The sequence below is a fragment of the Phacochoerus africanus genome, chromosome 2 (genome assembly GCF_016906955.1).
Source record: "Phacochoerus africanus isolate WHEZ1 chromosome 2, ROS_Pafr_v1, whole genome shotgun sequence".
In the NCBI taxonomy this organism is placed as follows: Eukaryota; Metazoa; Chordata; class Mammalia; order Artiodactyla; family Suidae; genus Phacochoerus; species Phacochoerus africanus.
Window position 1 is genome coordinate 39,863,872 of NC_062545.1, and position 22,934 is coordinate 39,886,805.

The 22,934-nt window shown below is 39.0% G+C and overlaps 1 protein-coding gene across 5 annotated transcripts in view; it reads right to left on the bottom strand.

The window, feature by feature from the left end:
- PKIB (cAMP-dependent protein kinase inhibitor beta) overlaps positions 1-22,934 on the bottom strand; it is a 108,160-nt gene that overhangs the window by 20,775 nt on the left and 64,451 nt on the right. For 2 of the 5 annotated variants that reach the window (XM_047759466.1, XM_047759435.1), the window contains exon 3: positions 19,200-19,269. The exons of 1 other annotated variant lie outside the window; for it this stretch is intronic. Coding sequence is in view for 2 of the 4 variants with exons in the window: in XM_047759457.1 (XP_047615413.1) it covers positions 3,344-3,428 (85 nt within the window). In the remaining 2 variants the exon portion in view is untranslated. Of the gene's footprint in view, positions 1-3,343; positions 3,449-19,199; positions 19,270-20,848; positions 20,997-22,934 lie in introns of those variants that run through there. 2 more of the 5 variants (XM_047759457.1, XM_047759446.1) reach the window with 2 other exon arrangements.

Sequence of the window (22,934 nt, forward strand, 5' to 3'; positions counted from 1 at the left end):
GGACTGAGCAATCTCCACTTGAATGGAACGGAAACCTTATAAAAGATACCCTACTCCAGAAGAAAAAGAGGAGGCCACATCAAGAGGTAGGAGGGGTGATTTCATGATATAAACAACCCCATACTTCTCAGGTGGGAAGCTCCACAGACAGAAAACTAACTGGTTCACAGAGACTCACCTACAGGGTGAGAGTTCTGAGCCCCACATCAAACTCTCATGTGCGGGGATCTGGCACTGGGACAAAGAGCCCCTGGAGCATCTGGCATTGAAGGCCAGTGGGGCTTGTGTTCAGGAGCTCCACAGGACTGGGGGAAACGGAGACCCCATTCTTAAAAGGCACACAAGGACTTTCACGTGCACTGGGTCCCAGGGCAGAGCGAGGTCTCCATAGGAATCTGGGTCAAACCTGATTGCAGTTCTTGGAGGACATCCTGGGAAAACAGGGGTGAATGTGGCTTGTTGTGAGGGAAGGACATTAAAGGCAAAGTTCTCGGGAATATTCAGCAGCTGCCTTTCTCTGAAGGTGGCCATTTTGGGAAAATCTGGCCCCACCCATCAGTCAGCACTGAGAAGCCCCAGGACAAACAACAATCCAGATGGAATCACAGCCCTGCCCCTCAGTAAACAGGCTACCTAAAGATCCCTCAGGCACAGAGCTGCCTCTAATCCCAACCAGAGACTAAGCCCCACCCACCAGAGGGATTAGAATCTGCTCCTCCTACCAGTGGGCAGGCATCAGCCCCTCCCATCAGGAAGCTTACAGCAAGCCCCCATACTGACTTCAGCCACAAGGGGGGCAGACATCAGAAGTAAGAGAGGCTACAACTCTATTATCTGTAAAAAGGTCACCACACCAAAAACCTATAAAAATGAAAAGACAGAGGACTATAACTCAGATGAGGGAGAAAGGAAAAAACCCAGAAAACCAGCTAAGCAATGAGAAGATTCTTAGTCTCCAGGAAAAAGACTTTAGATTGTTGATGCTGAAGATGATGCAAGACATTGGAAATAAACTGGAGGCAAAGATGGATAACTTACAGGAAACACTGAGCAAAGAGATACAAGAGCAAAGAGATACAAGATATAAAACTTAAACAAGAAGAGATGCAAAATACAATAACTGAAATAAAAAAATCACTAGAAGCAGCTAACAGCAGAATACAGGAGGCAGAAGAATGAATAAGTGAGGTGGAGGACAGATTAGTGGAAATTATGGATGCAGAACAGAAAAGAGAAAAAAGATTGAAAACAAACGAAGAGAGTCTCAGAGAACTCTGGGACAATGTGAAACACACCAACATCCATATTATAGGGGTGCCAGAAGGGGAAGAGAGAGAGAAGGGGACAGGAAAAATATTCCAAGAGATAATAGCCAAAAACTTCCCTAACATGGGAAAGGACCCACTCACTCAAATCCAGGAAGCACAACGAGTACCATATAAAATAAACCCAAGGAGGAATACACCGAGACATATATTAATCAAACTGACCAAAATTAAAGACAAAGAGAAAATCTTGAAAGCAGCTAGGGAAAAGAAACAAGTAACATACAAGGGAACCCCAATAAGGTTAGCAGCAGATTTTTCAGCAGAAACTCTGCAGGCCAGAAGGGAGTGGCATGATGAAAGGAAAAAACCTCCAACCAAGATTACTTTACCCAGCAAGGCTCTCATTCAGATTTGAAGGAGAAATCAAAAGCTTCACAGATAAGCAAAAGTTGAGAGAATTCAGCACCACTAAACCAGCCTTACAACAAATACTAAAGGAACTTCTCTAGGCAGAAAAGAAAAGACAGCAACAGGAAACAAAAATGCCACAAATGACAAGGCTCACTGGGAAAGGTATATATACAGTAAAGATACGAAATCATCCATGCACAGTTATACCACCAAAATCAGAAATCATCAGAAGAGGTGGGTACAAATGCAGGACACTGGAGATGCACTTGCAATTAAGAGACCAACAACTTCAAACAATCTCATATACATATAGACTCTTGTATCAAAACTTCAGAATGACTGCAAACCAAAAATCTATAATTGACATACAAACAAGGAATCTCTGGAGAAGAAATATATCTCATAGTAAATAAGTGCATAATCCACCATAAAGGGGGTCATTTGACATCATTCTTGGAATGCTAAAGTCTTCTTATATCTGATTCTGACTTCCTCTCCATCAAAGAATTTATGATAATTATAATTAAATAATGCAATTGTACAATTTTAAAAAAAAGCAGACATCTCACAAGGCAGAATTAAGTAAAAATTGGAATCAAGAAAAAAAAATAAAAATTTTTTAAAAATTAAAAATAAAATTTAGGCTCAGTATTACATGCTGCCCTAATGTCTAGTCAAACTGAGAGGGCTTCAAATAGTCTAATCATTAAGTTTGCCTCCCCACTCTGTTCCTACGGATAAGGTACTCTAGCTAAACAACCCTCTTTATCAAAGGGACCAGTCTCCATTCCTGCATATCCTTGAGTACACAGTGGAATTATTCAAACAAGTCAATCACATCCTCTGGTGAGAACCAGGAGGCACCACACCCTCTTGTTACTACAAAGTCTGCCTCCTACAGCCCTTGGTTGTTCACTTTGTTCTTGATTACAGGGCCCATGAGGTTGTGCATGACATATAGTGTCCTTCTCCCTGGGCAGTGAATGTATGTAACTAATAATCTGCTGTCAATCTCATCTGCCAAGTGTTGTGTGTTTAGCCATCCCCATATCCACAGGACAGGACACTCTCCCTCACTGGTGGGATGAGTTGGAGGCAATAAAAACCACTGGTGTCATGAACCACATGATATGCCTAATCATGACCGAGGATACCTTGTCAACTTTAATTAGCTACTCTTGGTCAACTTATATGCTTCCATGATACAATGAGATGAAACCACATCCGTCTGAGATGGAACCACTAATTTCTGGCAGGTTTGAACTATGTCCTGTGTGGTACTCTGTTGTCTTTGTTAGTCACTGCACTCTTTCTGCCCTGAAATTCTCTGTCCCCAAGATGAGATTTGTTAATTTACCCTACAAAGGTGCTGCCAGGTTTAGCCTGTGGCACCCACCTGTAAAGGCAGGGAAAACACAGCACCATAACCAGTCAGTGCTTCATCTTGCTCACCAAGGTCAGGCCAGGTCACTGCATCTAGCTTGGTGACTGTCACTGGCTGCTTGGAGAAGCTAAACAGACTCTGTTTGTAACTGTGCACCTCTGGGACAGGCCCAGAGACAATCTCTTGTGAGGTTTGTGTAAAGGAAGGAGCCCGCCAGCCCACACAGAAACAAACATGGCATATTCCCAGTTGGTACTGTTGTTCATGCAAGGGTAGTGACCTTGCTGGTTTCCTGTGCTGCTGCTTCCCTTGAGGCTGTTGCTTGCACTCTCCTGACCCCCAGGATTACCGAGGTGCATATCCATGGCGGCCTGTGTCCCAGGGGCTGATGAAAAAAGAAAAAAAAAAAAAGGTGGGGAGAGGAAGGAGCATTTGGTACTCAACTGCTCTCCCAATGCAAAACCCATAGCCAATGCACCTAGGCTTTGCTCAGCACACCAGAGGGCTAAGCTTGCAATCATGGGGCTTATGGCCTCCATTCAAGTCATAGACAAAATGGGTCTGGCAGATGTGGACCTTTATCCCTGGGAGACTGACATTCTGCTCATGGATGAGAAAGGCCACTAAGCTCCTCAACATTTCCCCATAATACCCAGAAGGGGATAGGCAGGTGATTGTACAGATAGAGACTGAAAACTGCAACTTTACATGCCTAGAAACGCAGACTATTCCCAGAGAGGGAAAAAAAGAAAAAGAAAAACAAGGCAGAAGCCCACATACCAGCAAAGGGACTGCAGCAGAGGATGGTTTTGATCCATCAAGTGTGGGTTGTAGGCCCACCTCTCTTCCGCTGCACCATTCTGCTGCCTATGTCCCTGCTGCAACAAAGACCTTAATTCTCAGGATTATAGGAAAACATTCATGGTACCCTTATGGTGCCATGAAGGGGATAATTCAAACCCAACCTAAGCCCAGGTTGATTAAGCCATATAAATCAACCATTGCTGAGGTAGACCCCTAGCCCTGATAATACTAGTTTGAGGGTCTCTGGAGGAGGCAACTTATTAAACAATCAGGGTAAAGAAGACCACCCCACCCTCAAGCATATCCAGTGACCAAGCACAATAATAATATAAACAAAATAAGGAAAGAAAGAAACCTGGATACTGTGAGGAGGACACTAAGAAAAAAAACAACATAAAATAAAAGTGCACAATCTGACCCAACTGAAAATTCAGAATTTACTGAATTAATTTATATAGCCGACGATGAGAGGACACAGATTGGCTTTTGTGCTTCTCTATATAGATTTTGAATTAACTCTAAAATTTGCTGAAATTCACCAAGTGGCAAATCTTTATGGCTTTAACCAATACTAGAGTTAAAATTACAGTTATACCTGGGAATCCCACTAAATTTAAATATCATATCCCCCATAATAGGAGATTTACTTAGGGGGTTACTGAATATAAAAGAGAAGACAAATAAGTATGTATCACCTTAACCATCAGAATGTTATTTTGCTTAAATTCCCCATACTTATTGCCCTCATTGCCCCAAAATATCCCAGTGTGGGCACAGAAACTCTAACCCAGTGAAAAATAAATGAAAATTAAGTCTTTGACGCTAAAAATTGATTTGACAAAATGAGAATCCATGACCTCCCCTACCCCAGTTAAAACAATTAACATGACTCAAGGTAATTTTAAACAGGGTCTTCAAGGATTAAAACTTGTTTTATATAAGAAGAAACAAGTGAAGGATTGTTATCCCCACTGCTTCTCCATTTACCAGTCCTATTTTGACCTGTTTTTAAACCTGGAACAAATGAATAGCACACCATAGTGGATTGCTGCAAGTATAAAGTCATGGTCCCATCCCATTAAGGCCTCTTTGTCCAAAAACTCAATTATGGAAACTGCTGACTCTATCCAATCAGCAACTGGCAAATGTTTTGCAGCTACAAATTTGGCCACTATATTCTGTTCAATGTCTAATTCTACCACTTCTCAGCCGACATTTGTCTTTATCACTAAAGGGACACAATCCACACTTAAAAGGTTACCTATGGGATACCTCAGCAGCCTTGCCATTGTGCACAATCTCTATAGGCAAGATCTTAACGATATCCACCCTTCTCCACGAGCACAGGTATGACATTACATCCGTGACTACCTCCTCCAAGGAGATTTGTGTGACGTACCCATTGAAGACACATGAATACTCACAAAGGAACTCACAGAAAGGGGATAAATCATTGTCCACACATAGAGCATGGACCTGCCACTTCCATTAGGTTCCTGAAAGTTACTTGATAAACTGAAGGTTTCCTGACATCATCAGGAAACAGATATTGACCCTCTAAGTATCCACAAGGTTAATACAAGTTCAATATCTTTTAGTTCTTTTTGAGTTCTGAAGGCAACATATCATTTACAAATATTACTTAATGTCATTGATGCTGTTTCTTCCAAATCAGCCCACCATAAAGGGAGTCTTTCCAACAAAAAACTCTGGAAGTCTGTCTACACTGGAATCAACGAGCACTCATCTGTGCCCTCAGAGCCTTCTTTACTGGAGAGGCTTCAGCAACCTTCTCTTATGCCTCCTAGAATCTCTGGACCACCTATGACGGCTGTAAGTTGCCCATAGACTTCTGATGCAAGAAATTGCCTTTCTCAGCCTTGCACTATGCACCATTAGGATGGCACATTTCATCTGTTAGAGGGGGTGGCCTCCTGTCTTCAATCCTGTGATTAATGTCACAATGCTAAAAGAGGTCACCCCTGCACCAGAGTCCTTTGATACCTGGGGTGCCTTTTGGGGATCAGCTGAATGAACAGCAATGGACCTTCATACACTTTACTAATGATATCACCACCATGATAAATGATAGTGCTCAGAGGACAGCTGCTGCTTTTCATCATTTAAGCAAAATGTCCCTGATAAAGGACAAGACTCAAGAGTCAGCACAAGTGGTACCTTTCAGACAATTATCAGTTGACTCCATCTGTACATTATTATAAATTCTTAGGTAATTACTTAAGGGGTTGCCCCCTTTGGGGTACAGAACTCAGGGACTCTCTTGCTCCACAGATACCAGAATATACATCAAAGTAGCAGATCATATATACTAAGGCCACAGTACAAGGCCTCACCAGGATGTTCTGTATCTTCTTCAGGGTTCTAGACACTACTGAGGGTGACCAAGACACTCATCTTTCTTCTGGGATATGCAGGGCTAAGCTCCTGAAGAAAGCACTCAGTCAAACTTCCACCTCCCCTGAGGGCTCCAGGCAGTCAGCTCCAGGAAGTTAGTTTAATTGAAGAGACTTAACGGGTTCCTTAAAGAATTCCTATTTAAGTCACAAACTGGAATATTCATGCCCACCTCCTGGAGATCCCCACTCCTTACACCAAGGCTACACAGACCTCTCAATTACCTTTACTGATTGAAAATGGGGACGCATCTGAAGTACCTGGTCAGGTGCTTACTTTGCTCCCTTAAAGTCCCCATCATCACCAAAGTTTAAATTGATGTCAGGGCACCAAGGATCAATTGTGGCATAAAATCAAAAGTTAAGGATTAGTATTATGTGGTGCCCTGATATTTAATAAAATGGGTCTTGAGTGGCCTAACCCAAGTTCCCTTTCCCACTATGTACCCATAAATAAGATCTCCTAGCTAAACACCCCCATTATCAAAGGCATCAGGCACAATTCCTGCTCATCTCTGAGTACTGGGTTTCAGTTCCCCATCTGCCTGCAGAATTATTCAAACAAGGCAATCATATATCCTCCTGCAGGAATCAAGAAGCACCCTGCCCTTACTGTTGCCAAGCCTGCTTCTCAGCCCAGGCTGATCACTTTGTCTCCAAGTTCATTCCCTTTGTGGTCCTGCATGGGGTCCTCTTCCCCAAGGCTGTGAGTGTATATGATAAATAAACTGCTGTCCATTTCATCTGACCTCACCTGTCCAGTGGCAGGTGTCATGTTTAGCCATCCCCATGACGCTATGATGGGAATCCTTCCTCCACCAATGGGGTGAATAGGAGTTAATTTAAACACCCTGCCACCAATACCACTCTTCTTTCCCTCTTGAAAGGGAGCCTTAAGTATAGAGAGGACAAGGCATCAGGTTCATGTATGTCCTGTGTCCATATGACTCTCACTGAGCTGCAACTTTTCCTGCTTCCTCACTGTGCACTGGGGTCCTCTGCTGCTGTTTCAGGTATAACCAACTATAGCTTCTAGAAGAGGTAAATGCAGCTGCATCCGTTTTGTTCCATTCTCAGGACATTTAGGGTCCATGGCCTTTTTAAACTGCCCTGCACCCTTCTTGAGGTCATTTCTGTATCTCTTCTATACTCATGTAAGGGCTCAGGAACTCCACGAAGCGGCACTCAGGCCCATCTGCTGAGGCTCACCATGCTTCTCTATCTTTCTAAGGTTATACTAGATACGGAGCTTTGAAGATGCTCAATTTCCCTGGGAATTAAGACACAGTCCTCTCTAAACCTGGATTTCCTAATCCCACTCAAATTTCTATTGCTTAATCCTCCTGTGGCTCAACCCAGTGAGTCCTGGGCACCTTTCCTAGAGACTCAGACATTGCCTAGGGCCTCAACACATCTTGAATTGTCTCCCAACAGCTAGTCAACCATTCAATTCCCTCCCAGAAACAGCAAAACAAACTCTTGTAATCATATACTCTTTCCCATTCTACAGTCTGTTCCCAGTTCTCTACGCTAAGATAGCTCAAAGTTTTCTCTCAAAAAGTCAAGTTATTTTCTAGAGAAAACTTTGACTCTCAGGACTATGGCTCTTTGTTTTCACTATGAAAAAGCTAATCAAAAAGTTAAGTGTACATTTAATCTATATAATATATAACATTGCTCAGTAAATAGTGTCTATAGAAAGCATTAAAGGAAGTATAAAGGAGTAAATAAAACCTAGTTGATAATTAAAATAATTATCATCTATGTGCATTTAAAACAGCTACTCTTAATAGAGTCTTTACTTAGCAAGGTATTAAATTGCTTCATATAAATTATTTTATTTAACCCTTACAACAAATGTTAGACATACAGAAGAGAGATAGAGAATGATCTCCATAATTCCAATGAGACAACTGAAGTTGTATCTTCCAAATCTTAGGAACTTGCACTATATTAGGATTTATGTTACATGTGATTCCAAAACATGGGCTTTTAATTATTTCATTATATTACCTCCCTTCTGGAATCATGTACTTTTATAAATTGAAAAGAAATTGGAATAGAGGAGTTCCTGTTGTGGCTCAGTGGTTAACGAATCCGACTAGGAACCATGATATTGCGGGTTAGATCCCTGGTCTTACTCAGTGGGTTAAGGATCTGGCGTTGCCATGAGCTGTGGGGTAGGTTGTAGACATGGCTCAGATCCCATGTTGCTGTGGCTCTGGTGTAGGCTGGTGGCTACAGCTCTGATTAGACCCTTAGCCTGGGAACCTCCATATGCCGCAGGAGCGGCCCAAGAAATGGCAAAAAGACAAAAAGACCAAAAAAAGAAAAAGAAAAAAGAAATTGGAATAGAATAAAAATAACTAGAGTAATAAAGTTAGGGATCCTGAAACCACCTAAAACTCACCTATGCTAAGCACCATATGCACAAATTCCTTCAATGAGAATATTTTATCTCCTTGAACATATATTCCATGATGTTAAACTAAACTCAAAATTGTTCAAGCAATTCATCTGACATGAAAACTTTATTTCAACTTTGAATCTTAAAAATGAAGATCATATGTTGGAAATAATATGTACTAGTCTGAATAAAAGTTACTTTTTGTTCGCTTTATACTTCTCATGAATTATTACATAATATATATATACAGTGTAATTACATAATCTCTAAACCTACATATGTAGATGCCTTAAAATCCTTCACGGAATAAAATGGAGGCAAATTCTTATTATTTGTGGTATAATTTTATCTATAATTTAATTATTATTATCTTCAGTTGTGTTAGTTTTACTTTCCAACTTCCATGTCACAACAATTAGCAGAATTCACTGACAATAGAGGTAGATGTAAATGTTCGTTTAAAGAATCTAGCATTTTTTGGTTTAATTTGGACTTTATTAATTTTTTGCTGCAATTTTCCTTTTAGTTTTTTTGTTAAAGTATGAAAATAAGTTTGCACTTTATGCAAAGACATTTTCTGAGTACAAAGCAGAGAAGGCCCCAAAGAACACAGCGAATGAAACCCACTTGGATTCTGTAGGGGTAAATGACAGTTGACGGCACTGAATTTACCAGATCTTTTAGTTATTTGTATGCAGTAAGACAAAAATATATGCATTTTACTGTAAAATTCTGAACTCCTCCCTCGAAAGCTATAATTGGATTTAGTGACCTTCCCCAAACTGCCCTTGCTATGTACACCTTAGCCTGAATATCTTTTTAGCCCAGTAACTACTAACTGATCAGGCATTCTGCTTCATCCATGTGCTCTAATGGTGACCTCTTTCAACTTTTTAAAAAATAAGCTTTGGATATTTCTTTTTATAGCTTTGCCAACATAATCATATTACATCCTGACACCAGGCAGTGTAAATTAATTCTTCTTTGTTATGAGCCACTCCACAGAGAACTAGATTTTTCACCTTTACACTTGATTAAATTGTGGGAAGGAAGGAGAAGCCCCCCCCCCTCCAAAAAAAAATGAGGTCTCTGGGAAAACTATATCTCACCTATGCCAACCTGGAGACTAATGAAGTGAATTTAAAGCAAATTAGCTCTTCCTAAGATTTTTTTTAAAAATCCTAATGGGGAGTGAGGGAGAAATAGAGGGAGAGAGAGCAAAGGTGGGTAAAAAAGCCTATTTACCTGAAATTAATCTTATGTGAGATGACACAGAGCAGTGTTTCCCAAATTTGCCTGCTCTGAAGATTCACAAGGGAAGTATTTTTTAACAATACAGATTCCCGGTGCCTTTCTAGAGCCTCAGATCCTGTATGTTTGAGGCTTATGTACTGTAAGCATTCTAGGAGATTCTTACCATCACACAAGTCTGAGAATAACTGAGCTGGAATTGAAGTTAGGTCAGATTCTCCTCCATCTTTCCCTAGTGATACACTGAAAAAAATCCATAAATAATGTTGTTTCAGGGTATATATCACCCAAGAGAATGGAAATTCACCACCACCAACTTGTCAATGGTGGCATTTTCACAAATTAGCTAATGGCAAAGGAGAGAGATTTGGAAAAGATGAAGGAAAGACTTTCCTAAATTATCAGCATTTTATCTTCTATTTTTAAGGTTGGTAGGGTGTTGGAATAAAACCTGTGTTTTTGGTGCCACAAATTACATGACATTGGCAGTTCTTTTAACCCCTCCGAGGCAGTTTCCCTAGTCCCTGTCATGCAATGCATCCTCAATGACTAAAGTATCCCCTTGTTTTTCATTTGTAATGTAGGCAGGAGAACCTAGATTCTTACAGGTTTTTTTCTAGTAATTAAGGAGTTTTCAACTGTTACCTCTTTCACTCCTTTCATCTTACACACTTAAACCCAACTAAATTCCCTAATCATTTATCAAAAATAGCCAGGAATGAAAAGCGTAAGTAGGAATTAAAGTATATTCTAATTCACTTATAAGCTTTTAAAAGCCAATCTGCTTCATTTTTAAGACCTCTGGACTAGGTGTGTTTGTCACAATAACCTCAAAACTTGGAATTTTCTGAACTAGATGGATAAATTTTATTAAAAAAAATTTTACTTGGACTGAAAAGTAGAGCTTGAAGAAAAATCAAATCAGCGTGTATATGCTAACTCTTGTTTCATTTGAATTATGAGTGTTCTGTTCACGTTACTCTTGTGTCACCAGGCAACTGTCCCTGAGTCTTTCAGTCTCAGAGGAGTTGACTCTTAAATTCCAAGCTAAATAACTTCAACCTAGAATACTAAGGTTTCTGAAAACCTTAAAGCCTTGCATGCTAGGGTCTGCAGGCCAGTGACAATATGTAATCATACATCAGAGGGTAAAAGAAGCATTCTGGAATTTTTAGAATTCCGTATCACAGGGGTGGAAATAAGGAAAACAATACAAACACCCATAGGTTTCAGGATTTGTTTGTTTGTTTTTTACCTGTTTGTGTGTGTCACCTTCCCCAGCAAAATCTCTTTGAAGCATGGACAGAAAGCAGAAGTCTCTATCTTCTGTTAACTCGAGTAGTATTTATGTTTTAAAGACCATGCCAAGATTAAAATTCAAAACCTGTTTCCCAGTAAATTCTAAATTAGAAGGCTTTCTGTAGTCTGAAACACCATGTTTCTTTGATGTATTTTTTTAGTTAATTTTTATATAAAAAAGAAACACACCAAATATAACATAGAAAAATTATATATATATATGCTTTTCCATGAATTTACAGTGACCAGAAAATGATGCATAATATGTCCATACAGCCATATGTGTGGGAATTACATTAATTCATTTAAAATTTTTTTTGTTTTTATTATACTTGATTTACAGTGTTCTGTCAATTTCTGTGCAGAAGTTATACATATATACATTCTTTTTTTCACACATCTTAGCCTCAACAGAGTGTTAATTAAGATATTTAAGATAAGCTAGCCCAGACAAGTAATATTTTTGCTATTTTTTTTCCCATAGGCATTGCATTTGTTCAACTGAGGCCAAGATGAGCAGCCCTTTTGCTGCTGTGTTTATGCATGAGGTACATTCTTTTGAGGCTAAGAATCTTCTTTCTTTTAATCCTTTCTATAACCTTCCTCCAGATTTATCTGAGAAATATATGTTGAGTAATTCTCATTTCTATTTTTCATATACATAGTAGTAATTATAATTATAAATAGAATTTTTAAACTGCATTTTTAAAATACTAGCTGCACTTTGGCACGGTCTCTCCCTTTAATTTATTTAAGTGGTAACTTCCATTTTTAACATTAAGGGTAGTATGGAAATATATGATTCATTTCCTAATTCTACCACCATCTATAACTGGGGGCAAGTGAATAACTTCTCATAACACATTTTTAATGACCTGCGAAGTTCAGTAGCTGGGTGAAGATTACTAAGTGTGCTTTCTGTATTTAAAAATACAGATAAAATTTTTAATAGGCTAATTTAAAAAATTGAAATGTAACATTTTTCAAAAGAGACTCAAATGTCTATCTGACCTTGACCACAGCATGTCTAATCCAGTTCCTTTTTCCTATTTTTACAATTTAATAGAATTGATGCAAAGTCAAACTAATCAATGCCGTTAAAGACTGTCAAGAGAAACACAAAAAAATTGACAACATATAAGTGACTTGAAGATATATGAGAATTTGGGGGCTAGAAGGAACTCTGCTCATCAGCAAATTAATAAACAAAAATTAAACAACAACATATAAGCAACTCTGATTTCAAAGGTAAGGGAAAGACCAGATTGCTGGTATGACGGAGATCCAGGCAATTTCAGAATCAAGTCTAAATACCATATCACTGTACATATGGGGCAGTTCTAATCCCACAATAATGACAGTTTCTAATTTTTTCAAGTATAAAAACTACTTTTAACATAAGATCACTAGCGGATATGGTGAGTGTAATTTGTAATGGGAAAAGGCCTCACCTCTAGGCCTTGTCTCCTGTAACAACCATAACTTTAATAACTAACATGTCAGCCTTCCTCCACCAACACTCAATTCCCCCTTTCCCCTCTTCTTCCATCTGGTATTATAGGTTGGTCAAGCTAAAGAAAAAAATCATTTAACATTCATCTAATCTAAGCCACTCAGATAGCTCTTAGAGATGGAAAGGCTAGATAACCATGACTGTTGATGTTCAGTAGACAATTCCACAGGGCCTCAGCAATACATGTGTGGAATAGAATGCCAAAATCTCTCATGCTATATTCCATCCCACAGTGCAATCATCTGTTCAGCCCAGAGTCTTGGGAGCCTCCTGTGACTGACAGCCCATCTCCAGTTTAGAGCCGTGGGCTGACCCATTAACATCACACTTCTGTAGCCCTTACCCATTTGTGAGAGTATGATGGTCACATGGCAGAGAGCCTTTTCCTTTTCCTTTTTCTTGCCACTGCATACAACAACTTGATGTGGGATCTCAGTTCCCAGACTGGGGATTGAACCCAGGCCGTAGCAGTGAAAACGCCAAATCCCAACCATTAGACCACTAGGGAACCCTCAAGAACCATTCTTGAGGGAAAAAAAATAAGATATCACTCCTGAAAATCCTAAATTATTTTCAGCAAGACTGGGATGGAAAGTCTCATTTAATTAGCAAGTGCAAGAAAGATGTGACATTTAAAAACAAATTATAACACATTTCTATCCTTCACTGGAACACCGAATGATGACATATTGTTCTTTTATAGTTGCCATTTCCAAATTTTAATTGCCTTGGTTTAATTGGCCGAATTCAAAAAAATGTCAATTTGGTAATTACCCCTGTGCTGTTGGAATTAGCTTCATTTATCGACCAAAGGAAAATTGACTTCAGAAAGGGAAGTACAATTACAATATAACACCAGGGGAAATACTATATCATTGAGGTATTAAAAAACAATATAGTATATGACTGAAATTCAGTTTATTTCACAGGAATCAAAAAATATTCTTTTTCAGTTCTAAACAGTAATATACTAAATAATCAAACATAAATTAGCTAATCCAGACTCATGTTCATTCATTTATAAATTGATTAATTCACTTGGAAAACATCTATTGAATGCCAATGATATGCCTGGCAAGAGTTATGTAACTCCAGGAGTTCCCGTCGTGGCGCAGTGCTTAACGAATCCGAGTGGGAACCATGAGGTTGGGGGTTCGGTCCCTGCCCTTGCTCAGTGGGTTAACGATCCGGCGTTGCCGTGAGCTGTGGTGTAGATTGCAGACGTGGCTCGGATCCTGCGTTGCTGTGGCTCTGGTGTAGGCTGGTGGCTACAGCTCCAATTAGACCCCTAGCCTGGGAACCTCCATATGCCGCAGGAGTGACTCACGTAAAGGCAAAAAGACAAAAAAAAAAAAAGTTATGTAACTCCTTTTATGAGATCTAACGGGTGAGGAAAAAAAAATCCACATAAATCCATGTATGATTACAAACTGTGGTAAGTCGTAGGTAAGAATTATGAGGGTTTATGTGATTGTATCAGAATCTGATGCATTGACAATATGAACTAAGACAGGGAGAAAAGGAGCAGCTAGCATAGAGGCAGAAAGAGTGTTTCTAGCAGAGGAGAAGAGCACAGTACAGTTTAGGAGCTGAAGGAAGGCCGGTGTGGCCTAAATGCAGAGAAGGTAGAAAATGACACAAGAAGGTGTAGTTCAGTTAATAGGCGCTACATCACTGAGGCATGTTGAGGATTCCATCTACTATCCTAATAGCACTGGAAAGTCATTGAAGTCTTTGAAGCAAGAGTGTGAGGATCAAAACGAAATTTTAAAATGATCCCTTTGGCTGCTTCAAATGGAATAGACTGGATTCAAGAGATGAGTTTGGAGGCAGATGCAGCACTCCAAGTGAGAGATAATGATAAACTAGAAGGTCAAGTTTATGCCTCCGATTTAACAATCCATAAAGTCTAAATTTACCTGTGTTCTAAAAGTGACCTATTTTCACAGAATTAAATGTGTCAGAGCTAAAAGGAAAGCAGGATGATAGAAGTATGTGTGCTATAGAATGAAATACACCTGACTTAGCATTCTGGTCTGAACTTTTGGCTCCACGACTTGTTAACTGAGGCATGTTAGGGGAGGCATTAAGCTCTCTGAGCCTCAGTTCCCACATCTTTTGAGTGCACATAATAATACCTCCCACAGTTGAGAAGATTAAGTGGGACAACGTGTGTGATATTCTCAGCATGTGGAAGGCCAGTCCATATTGAAGAGCCCCAGGACAAATCAGCAGGTCTCATCCTCTCCTGTTAGAGATCTTCATCTTCCTTTTCAAACTTGTTCCTCCTCCTGGGTTTTCTCTCTCTGTGAACAGCACTATAAGCCACCCAGCTGCACAAGTCAGAAACCCAGCAGGCATCCTTTCCCCCCATCCCCTGTGATCATCCAGACATATAGTCTATTCTCTAAATAGCTCTTCAATCAACAGCCCAACAACTCTGCTCAGCTTTTCACTGCCCTCGTTAAGGGCACCAGCCTCTCTAGATTAGATGATCCTCTTCACTCATCCTGCCTCCGTTGTGTTGCCCTCTAGCCCATTCTCGGCACTAGCCAAGCAAATATTACTATCTCAGTTCTTTGACTACTCCCCTTATGCCAAGAAAACTGCCACCCAGTTCCTTAGGATGACTCACACCACCCTACCTGATCTATACTCTGTTTACTTCCCAGCCTCACCCCTTGCCACTCTACCTCCTCCCCTCTGGTTCTGCAGGCAAAAGAAACTGCTGGCCAATTAGGACATGTACCTCCCAGGCACAGTCCCTTCACCTCTATATTCAGGCCACTGGCTGCAGCACTCTCCTTCCAAAGCTTCTCTTCACTAGGTCAACAACGACTCAACCCTGAAGCCTCAGCTCAGAAAACACTTTGTCTGGGAGGCACCTTTGCCCCCACCTGACTATATCATCCCAAGTATGTAGGACAGCCTGTAACACAAATCATGCTATTTGAATGAATTGAACAAGCAGTCAAATGAGATCTAGAGAGTCTGGCTTGATTGGGTAGGGGTGATACAAAGAGGAGAAGACCCAGGTCTTTGGCCGCACGTGGCATGGTCCCTGTGTCTCCATCATGCTGACATTTGTCTTATTAATCTCAATTGCATCAACTCTCTTCATTAAGCCTTCAAAACTTTCTCTTCATGTGGTTGCAAAATGCTTCCCATTTACACTGAGGGTTATAATTTTTGCACTCAAAACAGACCAGTGTCCCCTCTTGGACTCCCCAAGAAGTGGCAGCCATGGCTCCTGTGGCTCAAGCACTTTTGTGGCATTGTTTACGCTGATCTCCCTCCCTGTGATAATGTGAACTCCTCCAAAACTAGGACCATGCTGGATTCATTTTACATCTCTAATACCCAAGACTGTTCTTGGGATAGAGTAGTAGTACTGAATACTTGTTGAACTTAGGGCATTTCAGAGCTGAACAATGTCTAAATAAGGGCAATTAAAGTGATATAAGGGATGTCAAAAGGAAAAAAATGATGCAAAAATAAGAAGACAGACTAAAATGATGATGGCTCTGCCATCTAGAGATATGGAGTTTGAGAAAAGGCACAGATGGTTCTGGCCAAGACAAAGAATCAAGAAGGTGATTAAGGATTTCCCATTGTGTCTCAGCAGGATAAAAACCCAACTAGTATCATGAGGATGTGGGTTCCATCTCTGGCCTCATTCAGTGGGTTAAAGATCTGAGATTGCCTCAAGCTGCAGCATAGGTCACAGATGTGGCCTGGATCCCAGGCTGCTGCGGCTGTGGTGTATGACAGCTGCAGCTCTGATTCGACCCCTAGCCTGGGAACTTTCATATGCTGCAGGTGCAACCCTAGAAAGAAAAAGAAAAGAAGGAAGGAAGGAAGAAAGAGCGGGAAAGAAAGAAAGAAAGAAAGAAAGAAAGAAAGAAAGAAAGAAAGAAAGAAAGAAAGAAAGAAAGAAAGAAAGAAAGAAAGAAAGAAAGAAAGAAACGAACGAAAAGAAAAGAAAGAAAAAAAGGTGATCGAGAAGATGGTGCCAGTGCTGGAACAGGCTGCCTCCCTGGTGAGTACTTTCAGTCCCTCAGTGGCCTTCCTGCTTCTTTTTCTTTAGGACAGAGAACTAGAGTCAGAAAAGAAAAAAAGCTTTCACTTTCAGACAGATAAGTAGGAAAGCTGACTCACAGAGCACTTTCCATAACTTCTGGGAAGGCTACAGCCAACACTAGAGAAACTGGTTTCATAGGTGTTGCAGATACCTGAAATGGCTGAGTCAGAGTCAGCTGATGGTGACGGAAATGGAACAAGCTAGGGCAGAAATCTAAGAGTTAGTCCTACTCTTCCCCATGGCCTTGGGCAAATCTCTGAAATCATCTGTAGATGGTCTCCTATAGTCTCTTCTTACACAAGGATTCTTCCATGCACAGGCTTAGCATTTGGATTTACATAATTCAGCTACACAATCAAGGGTAAGAAGTCTGTTGATTTGGTTAATGCATGCAAAGGCAGACATCCAGTTTCATCCTTTTCACTCCTGTGACTTCATTGAACTAGTTGCAGCACATAACCATAATGGTATCTCCTCATCCATACATGGTAAGCAGAGCCAAAAGCTTTATGAATAAAAATATATAGATATGGTAAGGCTATAAAGCAGTGGTTTGCAAACATCAAAAACAGTGTGGCAACTTTTGGAAAACAAGTTCCAGCACCTTGCACCAGATCTGCCAAATTAGAATCTTCAAGATGGAACCCTAGGGATATTTTTTACAAAGCTATCATGTGACTTTAATGATCAACTGGTTTAGGGCTCATTTTGAAAGCAAAATTAGTGTTTCTCAAAGGGTAGCTTGTAGATCATATTCATGTGAATTATCTGTTTGTTAAAAACATCTGGGAATGTGGCCCAAAATTTGCATTTTAACAATACTTTCAGTGATTTTGTAAACAGCTTACAGATGCTGACAAATGAAATCATTACATGGGAAAAACCTCAAAAAGTCTACAAAATATAATAAAGACAGGAAATTATGATTGCGGTAGGGGTCTATTCATCATTATTATTTATACTGTATTTCAACATTGCATTTAATCCCATAACAAAGCTGTGATATAAGCATGCATTACCCTCATTTTATTGACAAATTGAAGCAGTAGAGCATTCAGGTAACTTCCTCCAAACCACAAGATTCGTAAATGGATACAGTGGAACTGAAAGCTAATGCCACATAGCTAAAGAACAGCCTACACTGCTATAGAATACGCAATTAAGAGTTCAGTACAACCTTTTAATTAAACAATGTGCTGAGATCTTATCTGATGAAGCAAGTTAGCAATATGTCTCAGTTCCTGTTGGCTGGTTTTATTAGCTACTTCAAAAATGTTAATGTCATTATAATGATCCTAGATTAGCCAAGTTACCATGACTAGCAAACACTCCGCAACAGTATTTAAAGGGTGACCTAGAATCATAAAATGATCCAAGGTAATCATCACATCTAGTCAACCACCTTCAAACACAAGTATTTACTGTTGAGAAGCCTGAAGTATGTTGTCCAAGGACTCTCACCTGGTGAGAAGCCCACCCAGCTCCAGACCTTAGTTACTTGACTCTGCTTCATTAATCTGTCTTTATACCATGGTCCCTAAGCTGTATGCCTTTCCATTCAGTATGCCAACTACTTGATTTAGTGCTAGAGTAAGTCTATATTAGACCTGAAATATCTTTCAGGGAATGAAATATAAAATGCTACTACTATAGATACATTTTTAGGACAGAGTGTTTTCCTTTCTCCCTCGCTGGTTCTTCTCAATTCATCTAATAAAATATTTGTTGGTGAAAATATGTGCTTATCTTGATCCCTCACTAAGTTGAAATAGGAAAGGTTTACCAGATCCCCTAATCCTGAGTTAACAAATTTAGATATAGCACAATAATAGGCATTTCATAAATATGACGAAACCAAATGGACCATAGCTGTTATGAGATCTAGTTTGCTTTGTTTTTTTTGTTTGTTTTTTTTAAATCCACCAAAAGCATTAATGGAAAACACAAATTTGCCCAAAGCCATATAACTTTTAACGGAATTCAAATTCTCCCCCTTTTCTGTGTTAATTCTCTCTTTTCCTCTTCTTTCCCACTGATGTTACAGACTTTCTAAAATGTATGAACACACAGATATTTTACAAAGGGGGAAATGTCATGGAAATGATATCTAGAAAGAGAAGCTGCCAAAAAAAAAAATAACTCAGACATTCACTAGTTGTAGATAGATTTGGTGAAGGTTTTCTAAGAATATATTTCCTTTGTTTTGTTTTTTAAAGGGTGAGTTTTGTGCTTGTTGCACTCTCATTCAAATTTTGTATGTGAACTCTGACTGAAATGCTGTATCCTGTCAAGCGTTTTATTGAGGGAGCCATTTCTTCTACAAAATCAATATCTAATTTCCTAAATAAAGAAGAAAAAAATACTTACAAATATCTGATTAAAATATGCTGTTATTTCTAGGACAGGTATAGGGAGAAACTCTGATTAACCCCTTTTCCTGTAAATTAAAAAAAAAAAACAACTATGAAGAACAAGAAAAGGTGAAAATCCAGTTATATCATCAAATTTATATCATTTGTCTCTTTTTTTTTAACTTAAAGCTAGTAAACACCATGACCTGCTTGATATTCTTGAGAAAAGCAGAACCTCCAATTCTACAATAAAGTTTTTTACTAAAAGTCAAAAGACTTCATTTCAAATAACAAATGTAGGATTGCCAGCTACAAAATGTAATGAATCATCACTGAATCAGTGCTGTTAGGAATTAATGTCAAATAGAGGAGTTCTCATTGTGGCTCATCCTGTTAAGAACCTGACTAGTATCCATGAGGATGCAGGTTCAATCCCTGGACTTGCTCAGTGTGTTCCGGTGTTGCTGCAAGCTGCAGTGTAGGTCACAGATGCTGCTCAGATCTGTTGCTGTAGCTGTGGCATAGGCTCTGATTTGATCCCTAGCATGGGAACTTCCATATGCCAGAGGTGTGGCCCTAAAAAGAAAAAAAAAAAATTTTAAAGAGTCAAGTCTAGAAATCATCGCATAAAAACAACTGTCCATTATAGCAAACACTTGTAGGCATAGAAAATGACTATTAAGAAAACATTTGGCATGGCTACACCTTTGGGAATTGTAGAAACATAGTATGCTTTTACAATATGACCATAGAGAATCTTTTACATCTTTTTTAAGTGCCTTGAAGCATTGTACCAATATTCTCATTACCCACATGGAGACCCTGTGAAAGAAATCCAACCATCTTGCTCCAAGAAAGGAAGGTAAACTACCATGCAATTTCTCTTCACAGACAGGGTCCTGTATCTCAAGGCTGAGCATCTGACCCAAGAAGGGTGAAAAATAATAGGAGTATGAAACAAAGGTATTTACATTAACCACTGATAGCAATAGGGCACTTCCCACATACCCTCCACCACTCCCACTCAGCCTGCCATTTCCTCTTAATGGACAATTGCAACAGCATTCTAAATTATTTTCTTCTATTCATTCTGGCCCTGCAAATCCATTCTTTACACAGATGTCAGATGGAATTATTTGAAAGTAAATCTGCTCATGAACATTATGTGATTAATCCATCACAGCCTTCCCATCACCTACAGGATCAAGTCAAAGCCCCTTCACAGGGGGCATGGTGCTCTCCAAGAATTGGCCCTAATCTGCCTCTCCTTCCTTTTCCCCCATGCCCGACTACTCTAGACCCAAACTCTGCTCTCACCCCCCTCCCCATTCTCCAGCTAACACATATTCATCCATTCAGGGTTCACTTGGGAACCACTTTATCAGAAGCCTTCTGTGCCCCCTGAGACTAGGTAGGTTCCCTCCTCTGTGCTCCCAAACCCTCTGGTCTATCTCTGTTGTTGAACTTATCACCTATGTTATTAATTTCTGATTAGTACCTGCCTTCCCACCCCTCCACCTCACAAAAGTTTTTTAAAGCCTTTTGAGGGCACAGACCATGACACATTCACCTTGCACATGGTAGGAGGGATGCAATAAAAATCTGTCGAACGTCAAGGTTTGTGAAGTGCTTTTCAGACTCAGAGATGCCTCAGTGCACACTTACTATGGTGGAAGAATTTAAAATCCAAAGGGGACAGCTTTTAACCACATTCTTCTACCCAGCTTCCTATATGGTTTTCACTGTTCCTCTCATTGTGTATCTGAGACTGTTTCTCTTCAAATGAGTCTTATTTGTTCAGACTGAATATAAGGAACTGAGAAGAGGAAGAGAAAAATAAATGAATAAAACGATCATGTGGGAAGCAGTAACAAAATAAAAATTTATAAGCTTCAAAATTTATGTAGTACAATGCAATATGCACTCCTGAAAGAACAAGATTAAGAAAAATACTTTTGTAGTCCTACTTATTTCGAACATTTGCATATGGCTCTTAGCAAAGATCTAGTAGAAACTGCAAACAGGAATCCAGTTTAAAGTCAATTAGATAAAACTAAACACTGTTATTTGTATCTAATAAATGCATGTTTTTAAAAAATCTATACTATTATACTTTTTCAGGTTTATATTTTTTTATTTTATGAATTTCCACCTATATCTGCCCATTGTAATAGAATTAAAAGAGAGAAAGACATAGAAGAGTGGCATAATTATTTTTACCTCTCCACTTCTTTGAAGGTTATAGTACACTCAAATATACTCAGGCAAGGGGCTTTAAAAATAGTATTCATATGTAGCTTTGATTCCTCACATATATCAAAATTCAGATTTATGAGGGATATGCTAAATACAAATACACTACAAATAAAGAGAACGAGAGTCTCTACTTATCCTTTAAATGATCAATAATCAAAAACTTTACTGCCAAAAGAGAAGCAATTCCTGAAGAGGTTTTAAGGACAGTGACACGCCCCTAACAACAACAACAATGACGAATTGTTTTGAGCATACATTTCCTATCTATGAATATTTATTTTTATAAATTATAGTATTACTCTATTAATGACAACTATAATTTATATATCACATTATCATTGTCATGTATGTTAAATAACATTAACAGAAATTTAAAATAAAATAAAAATACTGTAAATATAAATAAGTGTTCTACTATGGTCTTCCTAAACCTTCAGATTGGATGAAGAATTTAAAAGACATTTCTACTATACAAGGTCTTTCCCCATTATCTCTCTTGGAACTACAATTAAATCTAGAGAAAACCTGGTGAGATGTATATATATATATATAATATATATATACACACACACGTGTGTGTGTGTGTATATACGTATAGATAGATAGGGAGATACTAGGTTTTTTAATACATATGTAAAATCTATGTATATGTATATATCTATATTTCACCAGGTTATACATATATATATATTTTATATATATATAAAATCCAAAGGTGATATCTTTTAAACATATATACATATACCTATACATTTATATATATATGAAGGTTAAGAGATTCCGAAGGGAAAAAGGCCAATGGTCTCAGCAAAGGTTATTACAGACTTTGCAAGGGAAGCAGATCAACGTGTGGGTCGACCAGCAGAAATCCACTGTATTAGAAACACATGGATATTCAGGGTTGTGAATTAGCAGAGATCTTGAAAATCATTAGTCCAGTTATTTTCAAACTATTTTTACATATTTTTTCCCAAATGAACTAACTCTCTAGCAGGTGGCCAATATACATGACAGATGCAAGCAGAAATGGTCTAGCTAAAGCATTTCCAGTCTCTACCTACTCTCTCTCTCTCTCTCTCCTCTCCCTCCAGGACTAGAGTTTGAAAATTACTTGACCACACTTCTATTTAAAAATTTTTTTTCTGGATATACATTCTTTATCAGACATACTTTGTAAATATTTTCTTCTAGACTTGACCACACCGCTTTTTTAGAGATAAGGCTACTAGGCTGCAGATGGAAAAAGAGCAACCATTTCAAGACAATGTAATAGATAAAGTAGCTGAAATTATTAATCTGGATGCTTGCCTACCCTTTGATATCCCTACTTTGTTTTATGTTTTTTTTTATTCGTTTGTTTTTTTGATTTTTAGGGCCGTACCTGCAGCAAATGGAAGTTCCCAGGCAAGGGGTCGAATGGGAACTGTAGCTGCCAGCCTACACTACAGCCACAGTAATGCGGGATCCAAGCCACGTCACCATAGCTCACTGCACC